Raw genomic sequence first — 18766 nt, forward strand, 5'->3', positions numbered from 1 at the left:
TTAGCTCTGCTAACGCATTCCTGGATGCTGACAATGTCAAGTTCTTTCCTAATATCCTCGTTTTTAATATGATATTGCCATTAATGCCATCTATTCATGCCTATAATCTTTCTCTGGATTCTCATATCTGTGGTCTCTAGTCTTTGGTCAAGTGTTTTACTTCTGGCCCAGCTCTCAGATCCATAAGTTAAAACTGGTTTGAACACTGTCTTGTATACAACTAATTTAGTATTTCAACTAATTTCTCTCTTATTCCATATGAATTTATTCAGTTGACTTCCTACTATATCAGCTTTATTGATTCTGTTGTCTATTTCCATATTTAATTTACCATCTTCACTAAAAATCGTGCCTAAGTAGGTGAAATGTTTTACTTGTTCCACTGGTTCTCAATGCAGTTGATATTTTCAATGCTTCTGCCTATTTTCATTGTCTTTGTCTTGAGGTGTTTTTTTCCTCTCAAATTAATGTATTTGTTAGACAAAACAAATTAAAACTCACAGAACTTGTGTAATTAACTAGTAACATCTTCTTCAAATAAATAACCTCATCAAGAAAATAACATCATTATCATCTAATTCCTGATCTCATGAAAAGTACAGGACACCATGATATATAATTAAGTTTGTGTCATTACTAGTTTTCAGTTTACAGCACACAAATATCTTAGATCTCTTTTCCTTTGCCATCAGTTCTGATTATTTTTCTTGGAAAAATAAAATTTACAAACAGATACAGGGAATCATGGGTCCCTTCGCCTGCCAATTTTTACATGGAAACTTTTGAAAAACGAGTCATATATACTCAGCGCACCTCTCAAACCATGTGTCTGGCTAAGATATGTTTTCTATTTGGCCTCATGGCTCAAGACACATTAGACTCCTTCCTCAGTTACCTCAATGGTCTGCATCCAAGAATCTGGTTTACAATGGAAAAGGAAAATAACAATAGTTTACCCTTTGTAGACATCTTAGTAATGTGCCTTCCTAATGGTAACCTTTTCTTCACTGTATATATAGAAAACCCACTCACACAGGCATATACATTCACAAACTTTTTCCACCACTCCTCTCAACAATATGGCATTATTAAAACTCTAACCAATAAAGCCTATAATCTTTGCACCAGTGGAACCTCTCTTTCAACCAAACTCAGCCACATACACAACACCTTCCTTTCCAATGGCTACAGTGATTACAGAATTTAAAAAAAATAATCAGGCTCGCTTCAGAAGGATTTCAGAAATGCCATCACCATCCCCTTCATCTGTGGTGCGTCAGAAAAAAATAGCCAGGTCTTTAAAAAAAAGTACAATCTTTACACAGCTTTTAAGCCCCACTGGAAACTTGTTACTCTTATCCATTCTACCAAAGATCAGCTCCTTCCTCTTTCTCTCTCAATGCCTGGAGTGTATAAAGTATCCTGTTCCTGCAAGCTGGCTTACTTCAGACAGACCATCAGTTTAGATGATGTATTGGATACGACCCACATGATCTTCTTGAAGAAAACCACCATAATAAATTTAAAAAGGAAAGGCTGTTTTTAGAATGTGCGGTGACACTCGGAAATAAACACAGATGCATGAAACTCTCCAAAATTTAGGAAACAATAATTGTCAGAGGTCTTACTTTACATCCTAGGCCACCTACAAATGCCCATAGAGGACACACCACCTAGATAGGACTTTAGATTCATCCACGTATTTCATTTAGTATTGTGTTGTCCTTGTGAGCGAGCGAGTGAGTGAAGAGAGGGGGGGGGACAATGTCAATGATACCCTTTGAGGTCATGACAAACAGAGACCTAGAAACCCCTCCATTTCGAGGATACAACAGTTAAAACAGTGGTGCTACAGGCCACGAGGCTTCCCAATCAACTGGTGCATAATCTTGCAGCTACATACTCCTACCATACCAAAATCCAAGCACTCGATGCCTCCTATAGTTTCTCGGCAGAAAAGTCGTCAGAAAACTACCAAATAACTTGGATACTAAAAATGTGTTCTGGTCTTGATGGTATCTCCCCAATTGTTCTCAAACGTTGTGCTCCAGATCTAACACCCATCCTGCATCGTCTCTATAATTTATTATACATACTGGTACTTATCCCAATACATGTAAGGCAATCTCATATCCATGCTATTCCAAAAACGGCTGATAGAAGTCTACCAGGAAACTACCAACCAATTGGCATCACCTTTTTCCTCTCCAAAATAAGAAAAAATCATCAATAGCAACTCTTCCACAGCTTAGAGTTCCACAAGTTAATCAGCAATCACCAGTATGAATTCTGTCATTCAAGATCCACAGCTGACCTTGTAGCTTGCATCATCCACCACTGGACATGTACCATGGAAAGATTCAAAGATATTTGTGCTGTTGCCCTTGACAATTCCATAGCTTTTGACTGTGTGTGTGTGTGTGGCATCAAGGCCTACTAAACAAATTGCCATCCTTTGATCTCCCTACCACTCTCTGTAATTGGGTACCCAGCCTACTCTCTGGTCGTTCTTTATGAGTCATGGTAAATATCTCCCTGCTGCCTCAAGTGCCTCACCTACTCTCTTTCTCTCATACATAAATTACCATATTAGATAAACACTAATTAATATATTAACCACTAATCCCATCCACAGCTTTGCAGATGTTAGTACTCTCCACTCAACTTACTTATTTGACAAATCATGTAGTACTTTGACATCCCAGACTACAAGATCATCTACAACTAGTGCCTTAAACATTGATCTACATACTATCCTTCAATAGAGGTGTGGACAACCTTGGCATATTCAATGCCAACACAATCTTGCCTTTTCTCGTGCAAAAAAGATCCCAGCGCACCTAGCATTATCCTCGGTAATACATAAATTACCAGACCTCTTTGCTCGCACTAATGTTTACCTCCAATCTTTCCTGGCATAAACACATCACATCACATCAGTAGCCTCCTCAGCATCCAAGAAACTTAGCATTCACTTTCGTTTAAGAACCTATTTTACTTTCAACCAACTTTTAACTATATACAAATCCCAAATCTCCCCATGTTTTACATACTAAGTATGTAAAACATGGGGAGATACTAATGTGTACATACTAATCATATGTTTTGGTGGTGCATATTAAACTTCCCTTAAAATCCTTGATGCCATCCAGATGCATGCAGTTAGTCTTATAAATGATCTTTCTCTTACTCTCTTACAGAGTCACTTCAACCCCCATCTCACAGGTACAGTGTTTCAGCACTGCGTCTATTCTACAGGTACTTCCATGGTGACTTCTCCAGTGAATTGGTCACCATCATTCCTCCACTTTCTGGTGTACTTGTTAATACAAGAACTGTAGTTACACAGCACCCCTTTACTGTGCAACTTCATCACACCAAACCTGATTGTATTCATCTTGTTTTATCCCATTCACCTCTGTTCTCTGGAACAGCCTTTCTCAAGAAGTATTCCCAAACAACTACCACCTGCAACTCTTCAACAGACATATCAATAAACTTCTATTTCAGTCCCCATCTGCACCCCCACACATGGCATTTGATGTGCCTATAGGTCCCTTGACCTCTGGTGTATGGGATCGATATATACATATAAACCCTGAAATTATGGCTTTAAGTGTTTAAATTATGGGAAATAATCAACTTTGTTATTATTGTTTAAAATAGTATTGATTCACAAAGCTACAAGAACAAAATAAATATTATAATCCAGTAAGCTGTTAATTGGTACTTTGCTAGATTTCAAATGGGAGCCTTAGTGCACACACACAAAATAATAATAATAAAATAAATAAATAAAAATAAACACCTGTCACAGTCAGTACCCAAGGTACTAGCAATCAGATGACTGGGGGGGAGTTAAGATTTTAATGGACACAAAGAACTATTACCATGTCATACCTTCCTCTAGTGCTGGAATGAAAGTTATTTATAGTCTTTGGACTGATGCTCATCTTAAAATGATCTGCTTCCAAATTTTGAGTAAATTAATGCAATCATTATTTGTTGAAATTTGTAGAATACTTGGCTGACTCCAAAAATAGTCTCAGTTTTTTAATGATTTTTATGTAATGCTGTAAGTCTCTTCCCCTTAATCTCATGTGAAAAGGAGTGTGACAGAACTGTTAACATCTGTCTTGCAGAACCTATGAAATACATATCTGCCATCATTCTCATAAGTCAGGACTAGTTCGCCATGCACTGGACATTTATTTAAACAGAAATGAAATAGAATAAAACTGCAGTATTACATAGAACTCATTGCAAATCTGCAAGACTATTTTTTGAGTCAGTGTCAACTGTGAAATACTCCTTGAACTGAACTTCAACAAATATGGCAGCACTAATTTACTCAAAAATTTGGAAGACAGTTATTGCTCACATACATAATCAATTTGATATAGGTTTTGAAACTCAGTGTGTGGGTGGGAGGGAGGGAAGGAGTGATGGGGGGTCATATATATTCTGCATGACACTGCTAAACAAGTAATTTATTGAGTTTGTTGCCCAACAGTCTCATGTGAAATATATATACAGAACTTAATTGTTCAACATGTTTCCCATCCACAAAAGTCTCAAAAAAAAAAAAGAAAAAGACAACATTTCAGTCCTACAGAGTGTTTTCGTCCATTACAGTTTGGATTGTTTGCCTTGTATTTTTTTTATAGTAAATATTTCTTTTGCTCTAGTGATCTAGTTTAAGTTCATTTCACTATCAACAGCTTAATAAAGTTATCATGTTTATTTTGTTTTTGTGGCACTTGTGCATGAGTGCCACAGAGGTGAGGGAATGAAGAAAGAGGATGAGAATAGAATGATTCAATAAGTTTAGAGCTGAACTGAACTGTATATGAGTGTTGGCTAGAAGCTGCTTGTGTTCATGTATGATTAGAGGAAAGTGAAGGGATGGTCGTTATTAGTTCAGTGAAGCAGCACCCATAAAAGACATAATGCAGCTACAGAGCATCTGTGAAAATGTGACAGGAAGGAGTCAGTGTGTGAGAGAGAGAATGTCATAAGTTAAATGAATTGCTCTCTTCTGAATACATTCAAGCATTTTGAGGGTAATTTTAGGTCATCACCCCCAATGCTGGAACGGTATTCTAAAGTCAGGAAGATTTTGAGCTTTTAAAGTGTCAGTAGTTGATCAAGAGAGAAGTACTGTTTGGAATGAAAAGGAACACCAAGCTCTTTGGAGATTGGAATAGGCTTCGATCTGATATGCTTGCATCAGGATAGGTTAAATGTGGTTGATGAGCCATATATTGTTAAAAGTAAGGGAAAGTGAGGAGTCTTTCTTCCAGGAAATGAGGATTGCATTTTCATCATCATCAAATTCCTGCCATGTACCCTCAAGGGGTGTACAAGATATGATAGTACTAAATGAAAAATTTACATTATTACTAACTTCCTATCTACAATTTTCCTCCAGATCAGTCTGTTGTCAAGACTCCGATATTATCAGATCTTATATTTCTGTCGTCTAAGGCACTTTGTACCGTATCGATCCACCTATATCTTGGTCTTCCTCTGGGTCATTTTCCTGCCAACCTGGCAGAGAACACTTGTTTTGCCAATCTTTCCTTGCCCATTCTGTTTAAATGACCATACCACCTAAGATTAGCTCTGCTAACGCATTCCTGGATGCTGACAATGTCAAGTTCTTTCCTAATATCCTCGTTTTTAATATGATATTGGCATTGATGCCATCTATTCACCCCTCTAATCTTTCTCAGGATTCTCATATCTGTGGTCTCTAGTCTTTGGTCAAGTGTTTTACTTCTGATCCAGCTCTCAGATCCATAAGTTAAAACTGGTTTGAACACTCTCTTGTCTACAGCTAATATTTAGTGTTCCGACTAATTTCTCTCTTATTCCATATGAATTTATTCAATTGACTTCCTACTATACCATCTTTATTGATTCTGTTGTCTATTTCCATATTTAATTTACCATCTTCACTAAAAATCGTGCCTAAGTACATGAAATGTTTTACTTGTTCCACAGGTTCTCCGTTCACATTTTCAACGATTCTGCCTATTTTTTTGTCTTTGTATTTTTATTGCTGAGCTTTATACCATGTCTATTACAACAGTTATTCAATTCAGTCAAGGAATCTTGCAGATTCGTAGTGGATTTATTGATAAGTATAACATTGTCCGCATAAAGCAAAGAGCTGACATTAACATCTCCAATTTTGATATCATGTTTAATACCACTTTCCTTCATAATGTGATCCATATAGATAATGAATAACAGCGGGGATAACGTACATCCTCGTCTCACACCAGATTTAACATTAAACCATCTTCCTGTACTTCCTTCAATTCTAACTGCTGACTTACAACTGAAATAAAGACTGAGTATTGCTTGATATAATGCCCCATTGATACCATATAACTGTATCATGTTGAATAGCTTCTCTCTTGGCACCTTTTTATTGACATTAAAATTCACCAGGTTATTCTCATCCCTCTTGAGAATTGCATGGAGATAGTATTTAAGACACTGGTTAAAGAAAAGTTTCAGTCCTCATGTTTATTTTTATTTTTAGTTTTTATTTACTCCTCCCTGTCATAAGCCTTGTCTGCTATTCTACACACACAAAAAAGAAATTGCATATTTCTTCTAGTGGTTTGCCTAGTTTGTGGAGTGAAAAAAACCCAAGTTTCCAGAAGGTGGAAACTCTGCTCCTTCCTTATAAGACTGACTAACTGACCTTCTGACTAGATCTAACTGGACAAGATTTGAACCGAGGTTTTTCCATCTGAAGGCCATTTTAGATACTAACTGAGCTATGGAGGCTTAAAAGATAATGTAAAAAGTTAATATGTTTGAAGCTCTACATCAGCTATCTGCTTGTTTTTTTCTTGTAATTGCTGTTCCATGCATCTTAATAGCATCATGCATTGCTTCAGCAGTAGCTGAATGGTTGACTATGTTTTGTTCTTTCATTCTTTTATTGCTTTAAAATTGACTGTCCATGTTCATGCTGAGAGTATCCCCAGATGTGTGTGTTTAAGTCGTGAAATATTAATGTTTGATTAATAATTTCATGACTTCCATATCAATATTTGTCTTACTACAGGAGGTTCTTACCAAACCTTTGAATTCTTTTGGTATCTGCAGTACAGCACAGCACTGGTGATTTATTCCATTCATCCACCATGGTTTATGAAAGGAATCTACATAACTCCCTTGCTCACAATACTATTTGCATCTTACAGAAATGACTTGTACTCCCATTACTTTGTGCAATAGCTTCTTTACATCTATCTGTTAAGCCTCTCTCACCAGTTTATATGTCTCAGTTATATCTTTTCTCCTATTTTTCAATAATGGCATTTATTATGATAACTCTAATTGATCATGATGATACAATGCTGAGAAGTGCTAACTAAATTGACTGCAATAAAATGGCTCTGGATTTAAAAAAAAAGAAAAAAAAAGATTACTTATAAAATAAATGTGCAATAAAAAGGTGATGAAAAGGCCTGACAAATAGTGTGATAAAAATAATGACAACAGAAGGTTCTTATGACAAAAATACTTGGAATAAAAAAAAATCTTTAAATAAAAAGATTGGAATATGATCTAGAATATACTTTTATAATTATCTTATCATATAAACATTTCTAAGTTAAATATTAATGAAATGTCTGCATTGCAAAAAAAATATTAAAAAAAAATATATATATATACATATATTCCACCTCTTACAGGGATACAATAAACCTGGGGCATATATAGGCACTCAGGGACCACTTCCTTCAACATTTGATGATTATTGGCGCATGATTTGGGAACAAAGAGTACACATCATTGTCATGATAACTAATCTTGTTGAACGAGGACGGGTGAGTATCTTGGAAATGTATACAGAAACTTGTGTTTATTTTGATTTAGATTACATCTCAACTACTTTGTTCCCACACTTACATACCATTAGTCTATGCTTCATGTGTGGGATGAATATAAAAATAAGAAAACTTAAATTAATACTCAGATAAAAATTTTAATCATCTGATTATGTGCTTTCTCATGTTAAACTAAATTTAAGAACTTTAAATTGATACATAGCTAAGTTTATTTTCAGTTTGTAAGCTGGAGTATTTTATTATTTGAATGCATATAGAGAGTGAAATTTAAATTCTTATTATTACTTTCACTCTACAATAACATATTCATAAAAATGTCAGGTCCTTGCTGAATCAATATATGCTGATTAGATTAATTATTATAGTAACAAATATAATTAATTTTGGTGTAGTCTGTCAGAACAAAGGGTTGGTGTTGGAATTAAATGAATGAATGGTACTCATCTGTGGTTTTGATTTCTCTGTTCATATGAAAGTGACTTGATTATGGGGGAGGGGGTCATTGTTAGTTGATAGTAGAAAGGTGAAAATAATTAAATTTTTATAAGAGAAGATGATGGGAAGTTAGAAAAGGGAAAAGTTATGGTTATAGAAAACTCAATAAAAGTGGATTATATGTTTCATATGTAATGTCTTTGGACTTAGGAATGTGTCAGTTGATCTCAGTCCTTTCCAAAGAAAAGTAAGATAACTATTCATTCTTTATCGATGACTTTACATGGGAATATATATAAGAAATATATATTTGGTCTTTGTTTTTTATATTTATTTATTATTTATATATACAATACATTATATGCTTCAGTTGTTAACAGTATATATGCACTTCAAAGCTGCTTGTAATCTTTTGGATTCTGGTCAGAGTGGAAGATAGAGGCATAAAAGAAGTCACTTTCGAAAATGTGATGTATTATTTTTTTTCTTGTTCTACCTGTTTTCCATACGAATATTATATATTATGTTTTTCCTACTCTTTTATTCCCCCAAGATCCTGATGTGTGTGTGTGGAGGGGGGGGGGGGGGCACCTTGCACCTCTTGAAGCCCTCCCCATGGGGACACCTGTTCATCATGGAGAGGACTTCCCAGTGATGGCCCTTTTTATTCTTCCTTTTTTTTTTTTTTCTTTTCTTCTTCTCATATTATTTGCTCTACTTCTCCTGAGTTTTTTTTTACTATCTCCAGTTTTCCATTCCAGACCAGTGCACTGCTGCCATGTTTGCTGTGCAGTGCAACTTGTTGATATCTGGAAAGGGGGAAGTCCTGGTAGACTTGAACTACTTTGACCTCTGCTTTGGCAAGATAGGCAGTCCTGAATGACTCAGCCAGGATAAGTTGGCTAATGGACTTGCCTGTAAGGGTCAAGAGTGTTACAGTAAGTCTCCTACTCCATAGCCCAGGGATATGATTCATGGTTTGCTGTGATGCATTCTATTTCTGAGCCCATTTATTACTTCCATGAATTCTTCATCCTCAAATTTTTCAGGATCCCTCACAAGGTTCCAACCAGGTACTGATACCATAGATACATATTTTGATAACAGAAGTAAGAAACAACAGACACAACTTCAGTATAAATTTACCAGCGTTTCTCTGGTAAATTTCTCATTATTCATACAACAGGTGAAAAGCCAATAAGTAAAATGCCATCCTTCTTTATTCAAAATGGTTTAGGACTTGTTGGATCTCCCAAAACAGTCAAGAAACCATATTCTGGTGATATCCTTGTGGATACATCAAGTCAGCATCACTCAGAAAAACTACTGAAAGCAACAATGGGTGGCATACCATTTACAGTAACATCTCATAAAACTGTAAACTCTTCTAAGAGGAGCGATATCAGAATAAATGAAATCACCTTGATGTTCCAGATGAGGAGATATGTTCAGAGCTTAAAGATCAGGGAATGACGAGCATGAGGTGCATCCTGATATGTAGAGATGGTCACCTGGTTCCAACCAGGAACATCCTCCTTACTTTTGATACACCTAAATCTCTAACATCCGTAAAAGCAGGGTATCTCAACTATCCTGTTAGAGTGTACATTCCTAATCCACTGAGATGCTTTAAATATCAGAAATATGGGTATGCCCCAACTGCATGGTATGGCTGTACCACCTGTGCCTGATGTGGTAGTAAAGAGCATGATAATAAATCTTGTTCTGCAAAGAAAGCTAGATGTGTCAATTGTTGGGGAGATCATCCAGCCTACTTCCATGCATATCATATGTAGAGATGGTCACCTGGTTCCAACCAGGAACATCATCCTTACTAACTACCTGCTTTAGAATTAAATTTTGCAAGATGGGAAAATGCATTCCAGTCAGCATGGTCCATTTCCACAGGGGCATTTGTGTAGGAGAGCATGATTCCTGTCAGAACACAGTGCAAATAACAGAAAAATGATTGCTTTCATATATGTTCTCTTTAACATCTCATATGAGCAATGGAAAAAGACATTCGAGCAGATTATAAGATCTATTGAGAATATGAGCAAGTAGGCATATGGATGAAGGTACTGAGTCTATTATTCAGAAGGGAGAGGTCCTTGTTTATTTGTGTTGGTGCTACCTCACAAAATGTTATGTTCAGTGAAGTCTCTCATAAGAAGTATGACTTCAGGCAGTGGCAAGATAAGGTTATCAAGACTGATTTCAGAACCCATTTATAAGAAAATCTCATAGATAGGCAAACTGCTACTGCTTTCAGAGCAGTATTAAGCTGGACATGATGGAAAGGCATATGACTGCCTCCTAGTATAACTACTCCAACATGGGCAGGACCATCAAGAGTTCTGATCCTTCCAAACAACAGTGAAATTACTTAAGGTGTGGTCACTGGGTTTTAAATATGTTTCCTTCAGACGGAAACAGAAAGGTTTGTGTTTATGCAGTAGAGTCTTGATATCATCGATATTCTGGCAAAACCCAAGACGGTTTCATTGTAAAAATGTTCCTATTCTTTTGTCTTTGTAGATTTGTCTGATTTTCAAGATGTGGAGGGCTTACTTTTCTCAAGCTTATATTTGTCTATTGATTTAGGGAAGCATGTGTGGCCAGCAATGTCTTCCTTGGGAAAAATATTTAATGCGTCATCTGATGTATCAGGATCATTTTGTGAGTTTAGTTTACATTCAGTGTATACAGAAGTATCCATTTTTTCTACTGGGGTGTCTGGTGGTTTATATTTCAGTGATATCCTTTCCATAATATTCTTGACAAGTGGGTTCTCATTGAATAGGATCATTTTTGAACTTGTTTCAGGAGTGAGACCTCAGGTAATGTGACTGATAATCTCCACAGTGAAGCACTCACAATCACAAAGTGGTGAAATTATCAATGGTGGAATAGACATACAAGTTTGAGTTGCTGTTGATATTTTCTTAACTGTTGCCTACTCAGTATAAGGTTTTGCGGATATGTGTAATGCTATGCATTAAGGCTGACGAGACCTCAATAAAGGTCGAAACCGGTATGGGTAGTGGCCCTTGCCTTAATGCATAGCATTACACATATCTGCAAGGAGATGTGCTTTGCATTATGGGAGATACTGAGATAGGAGTGATGAGAGCTTTCTCCACCTTTGCAACGAGTTTCCCAGTGTTGTACCACCTTACCCCAGTCCTGAAGATACTTTCAGGTGCAAACTTTGTTTGCTCACACTTCATCATCATCATCATCATCAAATTCCTGCTATGTACCCTCAAGGGGGTGTACAGGATATGATAGTACTACATGAAAAAAAAATTACATCATTATTAATTTCACACTTGGATAAAGAATTAAACTAAACTTATTATAGTCTAACCAAGTGAAAAATAAACTCTCAACTTGGGCACAATTTTTTGTGAAGATGGTAAATTAAATATGGAAATAGACAACATAATCAACAGAGCTGGTAGGAAGTCAACTTAATAAATTTATATGGAATAAGAGAGAAATTAGTCAAAATACTAAATTAGCTGTATACAAGACAGTGTTCAAACCAATTTTAACTTATGGATCTGAGAGCTGGGTTAGAAATAAAACCTTGACCAAAGACTAGAGACCACAGATATGAGAGTCCTGAGAAAGATTAGGGATGAACAGATGGCATCAATGGCAATATTGTATTAAAAACCATTGTTAGCATCCAGGAATGTGTTAACAGAGCTAATCTCAGATGGTATTGTACCAAAGACTAGAGACACCACAGATATGAGAGTCCTGAGAAAGACTAGGGGCATGAACAGATGGCATCAATGGCAATATCATATTAAAAATGAGGATATTCGGAAAGACATTGTTAGCATCCAGGAATGGGTCAACAGAGCTAATCTCAGATGGTATTGTCACTTAAAGGAATTAACTTTTACACATTTGATTAAAAATTCTATTTATATGTAGATACTGTTTTTTTTTAAGCTTTTTTAAAAAATTTGCTTTTTGTATGTAACATGATATTTACCGATTTATTTCTTTCTACTGTTTTTGTTATTACCTGAAGTATTGCTGTCACCTTTGGTGTGGTGCACTATAACTTTTGCTGTCCTTGCACTGATAATCCCATAATCAGTCAACCAACTCCCCCCCCCCCCTCTGGAGAAGGTATATTCTAGAGCAGTGGTTCTTAACCAGTGTTTCCTGGACACTTGTGTTCCGTGAACTGGTTACAAGTGTTCTGCCGGTGAATGATGTCACATGACACAGTTTTGTGTGTATAGCTGCTGCTCTTGTGTTAATATGTGCAACAGAAAGTGGAGGAATGATGGTTGCTAATTCACTGGAGCAGTGACTAAACCAAATATTTGGTGCATCTCTAATTATGATGCACACAAAACTAGTAGAGATTAAAACTTAAATCATTCAAGACAGTTATTATCACATGGTATCTTCATGCAATTCCAGAACTCATCACAGGAAGCCCCTCCACACTGCTCTTATCTAGCCTTACAAATATATATTTCATGTGTTAATTGCATATGATTTCTGGTCTGTTTGTTTAAGGAAAAAATCCAGGATTCTAGAAAGGTAAAAACTTGACCACTTCCATATGAGACCGAATCTCAGAAAATAAGGTAAGGGTCACCTACAGTATATCAGTATTATGTTGGTCATATGATCTGGAAGTTCTGCTCTAGAGATGAATGGAAATTTTTCAAGCTTCTTCAAACCTCCAGTAAACAGAGTGATAGTCTCATAGTGGGCAATGAAATTAATTTCTCACCTAAAGACATTCATAAAAGCATCCAATCTCACTGAAATTTGAACCCATAGCATGTTGGCTATGGATTCAATTTCATCAATTTTAGCCTAACTTCTTAATATATATAGACTCTGTCTCTTTGTTTCATCTTGCATTCTCTTCTTCCTCTCTCTCTCTCTATAAACATCTCATTTTGAAATTTCTTTCCAGGTAATGTATAACCCCTCTCTTGCTCAGTCCCTTCTTTTATCAGCCAATATTATGAACCACCCAATCCAAGATAGGATTCTTCTTTTTATCATCCTTTAATAATGAATTACTTGGCTACTCTGAAATAATAGCTAGTGCTAACTTTCAAATACTATATTCAAAGCTCCTTAAATGTGAGTGTTTTTTTTTTTCTAATTCAGTGTTGTTTAATTTTATTATATAATAAAATTCAGTGTATTGAAGTTTAGCATAATCCTACAGATATAAAAAGATGATGGTTATTATCGACTGGCTAGAAAACATGGTTAACAGCTATAATGACTTAACTGATAGCTCTCATACCATAGTTTCTTTGCCAAAACTGCAGATAATAACTGCATTAGCTTCAGCTGTGTCCTGCAAACAATTGACTAACTCTTTTTTAATTATTAAATATTGGCATAAGCTGAGCATTAAAATATTTCGATATATCTGTAGTGGCCATAGATAGCAATGCCCATAAATGCTTGCTGAGCCTGAAATTATTTATTATTAATATTATTCTTGATGATGAATTCGAGAAATCTTACAAATTCTGGTTGGTGGAACTGCAGCAACTTTTTCTACAGAATAAATACCTTTAATATTCAAGATGTTATCATAGTGAATAACAAGGTAACCAAAGTGAATGAGAGTGATTGTTTCATAGAATTGGAACTATACTGTCAAGAGAAACATTGAAGCTATACTGCTATTAAGAAAGGCAGCTTGCTCCACTGAATTCTTAAAGCTAGTATCTACAGTCCTCCTCCTCCTCTGATGCAACATCTGAGGTACCTTAAATGCTCCTCCTTTGGGTTATTTAGTCATTTAAACATTTATGTTTATGTACAGTATATAATATACAGTGTTGTATGTAATTTTTTTTCTATCTTTTTATTATTTGGTAATTATTATTCAAATATGAAAGGTTTTATGCAATTTTTCTTCTCTGAGAATTGAAGTCCTCAGAGAAGAAAAACCAAACGTATTATGAACTTATTTTATTTTTTTCATTTTATGTTGGTTTACATTTTTAATTAGTTGTTGATTTAAAAGAAGTAGTTGAGATGTAATAGTAATTAAGCTAAATTTTTTGAGATGAATTAAGTGAACAGTAAAGTTTAAAATATCTGTTATATGAGATATTTTTTATTATGTTATTTTTTAAACAGTCTGCACTTTCGTCTTAATAAGCTTTATTTATCACATTAAGATATAACTTCATTTTATTTTTTGAAATTTAAAGGCAATATGTTCTTTTTAGTTTAATATATAATCACTGTATACTTATCTATATGCTAACTATCATATAGTAAGCTTATTTATACTGTGATTATTTATAGAACTATGTAGTCTTGATTTTATTATCATTGGTGTTTGTAATAAATAATTAATTTTGAAAAGTGTTCAGTTAACATATTTGTATGTTTCCATCATATTTTAAAAACTGTTTTTAGTAATAATGACTTGTTTTATTTATGTATCTCCTGCCAAAAGAGAAGCACCATATTATGTGAAATTTGGTTGATTATTTTCATGCTTAGTCATCCTTAAAATCCTTTAAGTCCCAAAATAATTACTGCCATAGCATGTTATAACTGTAGCTGTTTAAGGCATGGTATTTACTTTTGTTGCAGGCTCCTAGTTCTGTACAGTAAGTTTCCTCTAGTTCAGAAGGATTCAGATAATTAATTCTTTCTATGTCAGTTTCCCTGGGCAGTATGTTTTGTTTATAGGATATTATTTTTACTCAGCTAATTTAATTTTATTTATGGGGAAAAAAATCAGCAAATCACCTACGTTTGATATTTCCTAAATGTTATAGATAAGATAATACTTTTTTTTTTCCTGCTAGTTTTAATGTCAGATTCAATCATATTGTACAGTGAGTAGCTTCTTCAGGAATATGCATACCAAGGAAACTAATAGAATAATAATAAATTTCATTTATATGATGATATATCATGATAATTCTCTGAAGCTATGTCTTGATTCATTATATAACTTTTGTTTGTGTGTATTTTGTATTTTCCGTTCATGACTTCTCATTCTTTCCTCATAACCTGCATTCCACAGTCCCAGTATCATTTTTAACACACTCTTTTTCATTCTCTCTGCTGCATCTGTTACCTTGGAGACTAATCTGCATGTGCACATTTGTTTAGGTGAGGTCATATCAAAGTCTTGTGAAGAGGCTGACCTGGTTAGCCAAGTGGTTAGAGTATACACTCTTCAACCAGCAGGTAGTGGGTTTGAATCTTGCTATGTGCATGGATAAGTTTTAAAAGAGGTAAACCGTGAGTAGACATAACTATACATAATAAATAACGGAAAAACTCACGTAGAAATATTATTTAATGGTATTATACCATTAAATAATATTTCTACGTGAGTTTTTCCGTTATTTATTATGTATAGTTATGTGCATGGATGTTTATGATTGTCTTTAGGTGGGAGATGAATTTCATCACCTGGTATGAGACCATCACTACCCCACGTATTGGAGGCCTGAAGTGGCTTGAAAAAGTTTGAAGCTTGGTCTCTAGAGTACAGTTTCCAGACTATGTAAAAATAAATAAAAATGACAAAAAATAGTTTAAAATTGATAAACATGGCAAAAAAAAACTTGGCCCTCACATACAAACATAGTGGGAATATATTGTGAGTGGGAACTACACATAAAAGACAAAATGGCTTCCTTATCCTTCCATGTTCATTTCAGCATTGTAATTCTCCTTTGAGTTGTATTTGTAATTTTTTCTATATGGTCCCTGAACTTCAATTTCCTGTCTACTAAAACTCCAAGATCCCTAGCCTGGTCAGTTTCTTCTAGTATAATCTTGCCAATCAAATATGCCATTATGTTTCTCATTACACCCAAGGTGTATAACTTTACACCTATTAACAGTGAACTGATAGCCATTTTCACATACCCACAATTCCAGCTTATTTAAATAATTCTGAAAGTATGCATGTCAGTTGTTTCTGATTACTCTGCCTATCTTTGCATCATCAACAAATAGTTATATGTGTCCTGTTAAATCTCAACTTCCACTTGCAATCACCTTAAAACGAATGAATACAACCAAACAACAATATCAGGATTGCCTGACTATCCCACTGAACATTGAAGGATTTACTGGAACAAAATCAAAGGTACTAAAGAATATCCTTAACAGGCACAAAGCAGACATTGTTGCTCTACAGCAGGAGTATCAAACTCAATTGGGCCATGGGCCATTTGCCATAAAACTGTATCTCAATTGGGTCGCAAAAGAATTTTGACTAAAAAAACCTGCACAAATTAGAATCGAAGGTAAGTGAAAGAATAGGTATAAATAAATTGGAAAATTAATAACAAAAATTTTATTTATTCTAAGTCATTAGAAGACATATAAAATAATAATATAATGATTATGACAACGCAAAAAAAAACAAAGAATATTTTTGTTATATTAATATTTACAATAGATAGCATTTAAACCAAATTAAACCGAAATTAATTTATTGCTGCGTTGAGTTTGAGTTAGTGGGTGCACTCGCACACATCTAACTAAAAATAGTAGTTTTCGGTTAGATACTGTGTTTGCCTATGCAACGTATGGTTTTGCTTGAGTCTACACAGCATGTTTAATGTGGGAGGAGGACATGTGATTCATTAGTTAGTACCCTTTTTATCCCATTGTCTCTAATTGCACCAAACAAATATATTACACAGACAGCAAATGTGTCTGTACTTTATTCAGTGGTACAATGAAACTACTTATTTTTGGAAAAAACAGTGGCAGTTGGGGGCGGGGCATATTGTTTATCCCGGGGAGGGAGTTACTATAGCCCCGACTTGAACGTGTTTAAACTTTTTTTTCATGTGCAAGGTATATATACGAAACTTTTTCATTTCTTGTTTTGTAAAGTAAAATCAGGGGTGCGAGTCATATGCGAGAGCGAGTTATATTCGAGTAAATATGGTATTTTTGTTTTATTATAAAAAGCATTCATCCTTTTTTTAATCTTTCCTTGAGGCATTGTGGGTTGCAGGAAATTGCTTTGTGGGCCTCATGCGGCCTGTGGGCCACCAGTTTGACACCCCTGCTCTACAGGAAACTCTCCACACCTCACAAGAAAACACTACCATTCCTGGCTACATCCTTCTCACTGATAAACATGATGAAAGATATAGTCTGACATCTACACAAAAGCAAATCTGGAATGCATCTCTGGGACATTCAAAAACTTTTTTGTTGGTATCCATCTGCACAACCGCTGAATCTGTGATGTATATAAGTCTCCTCTACTCGAATGGCCAAGCTTTGCACTTCCTAATTACTATAGTAATTAGGAAGGGTCTGTGCTGACTAATTACTATAAGACTTGCAATCCCCAGAATTAACAGCTTCTCAATGCTCTGATGGAATTTCAGGAAAGTAACTTGGCCAAAATTCACTGAATTCATTGAAAACAGCATCAACATAATTCCACCTACAGTTGATAACAGTTAAAGTTATCAACTTGGTGTCTCTTCTGGGTCTGGCTCCCACTGATGAGATCTCAATAAAGGTTGAAACTAATCTGGGTAGTGGCCCTTCCCATAATGCATAGCATTATTCATGTTTGTAAGGACATGTGCCTTACATTATGGTATACTAAATCAATTGATGTGAAGTCATTATAGCCTCTGTATACAAGTAGCCCAGTCGTGAAGTTACTTCACGTGCAAACTTTTTATCCAAGCAAACAAAGTTTGCACGTGAAGTCATGACTGGTCTATTTGTATATAGAGGCTAATGACTTCACATCAATTGCTTTAGTATACCATAATGCACAGCATTATGGTAAGGGCCACTACCCAGACTAGTTTCAACCTTTTTTAGGTCTCATCAGGAGAGCCAGACCCAGAAGAGATACCAAGGTTGAAGTAATGCAGAAGCCATATATTTCCATATATTAGTAGTCAAAAGGTGTCACACCTTATTATTGTAGTGGCCCTTCCAATAATGCATAGCATTATGGGATACTAAGGCAATTGATGTGAAGTCATTATAGCCTCTATATACAAGTAGTCCAATAACTAATTGAATAGTTCTAGGAGACTTCAATGCTAAGGTGGGATTCAATGCATGTGATGATCACTTATATGGAATCGTTGGAAGATACGGACTAGGAATTAGAAACGAACGAGGAGAAAAACTAATGGAGTTCTGCATTGAAAGGGAATTAGTAATCACTAACAGAATGTACAAACAGCACAAGAGGAGACTATACACATGGGTAGCACCTGGGAATCAATGTAAGAATCAAATTGACTACATTTTAATTGACAGAAGATGGAGGACATTAATCAATAACACCAAAACATTGCCAGGAGCAGATTGTGGATCAGACCATCAATTATTAACCTCTAATTTAAAGATCCATCTGAAAGCAAATATGAATAACAGCAACAAAAGATATGACTTTTCACAAATAGACAACAAAT

The 18766-nt window shown here is 35.2% G+C and overlaps 1 protein-coding gene across 1 annotated transcript in view; it reads left to right on the forward strand.

Moving 5' to 3' along the window:
• Positions 1–18766, forward strand: part of LOC150110101 (putative receptor-type tyrosine-protein phosphatase mosPTP-1) — a 349618-nt gene that overhangs the window by 229217 nt on the left and 101635 nt on the right. The window contains exon 14 of the mRNA XM_090413286.1: positions 7722–7856. Coding sequence (XP_090269412.1) covers positions 7722–7856 — 135 coding nt within the window. The remainder of the gene's footprint in view (positions 1–7721; positions 7857–18766) is intronic.

The sequence above is a fragment of the Typopeltis vanoorti genome, chromosome 1 (genome assembly GCF_054136105.1).
Source record: "Typopeltis vanoorti isolate ZY-2024b chromosome 1, IOZ_Tvanoo_1.0, whole genome shotgun sequence".
Taxonomy (NCBI): domain Eukaryota; kingdom Metazoa; phylum Arthropoda; class Arachnida; order Uropygi; family Thelyphonidae; genus Typopeltis; species Typopeltis vanoorti.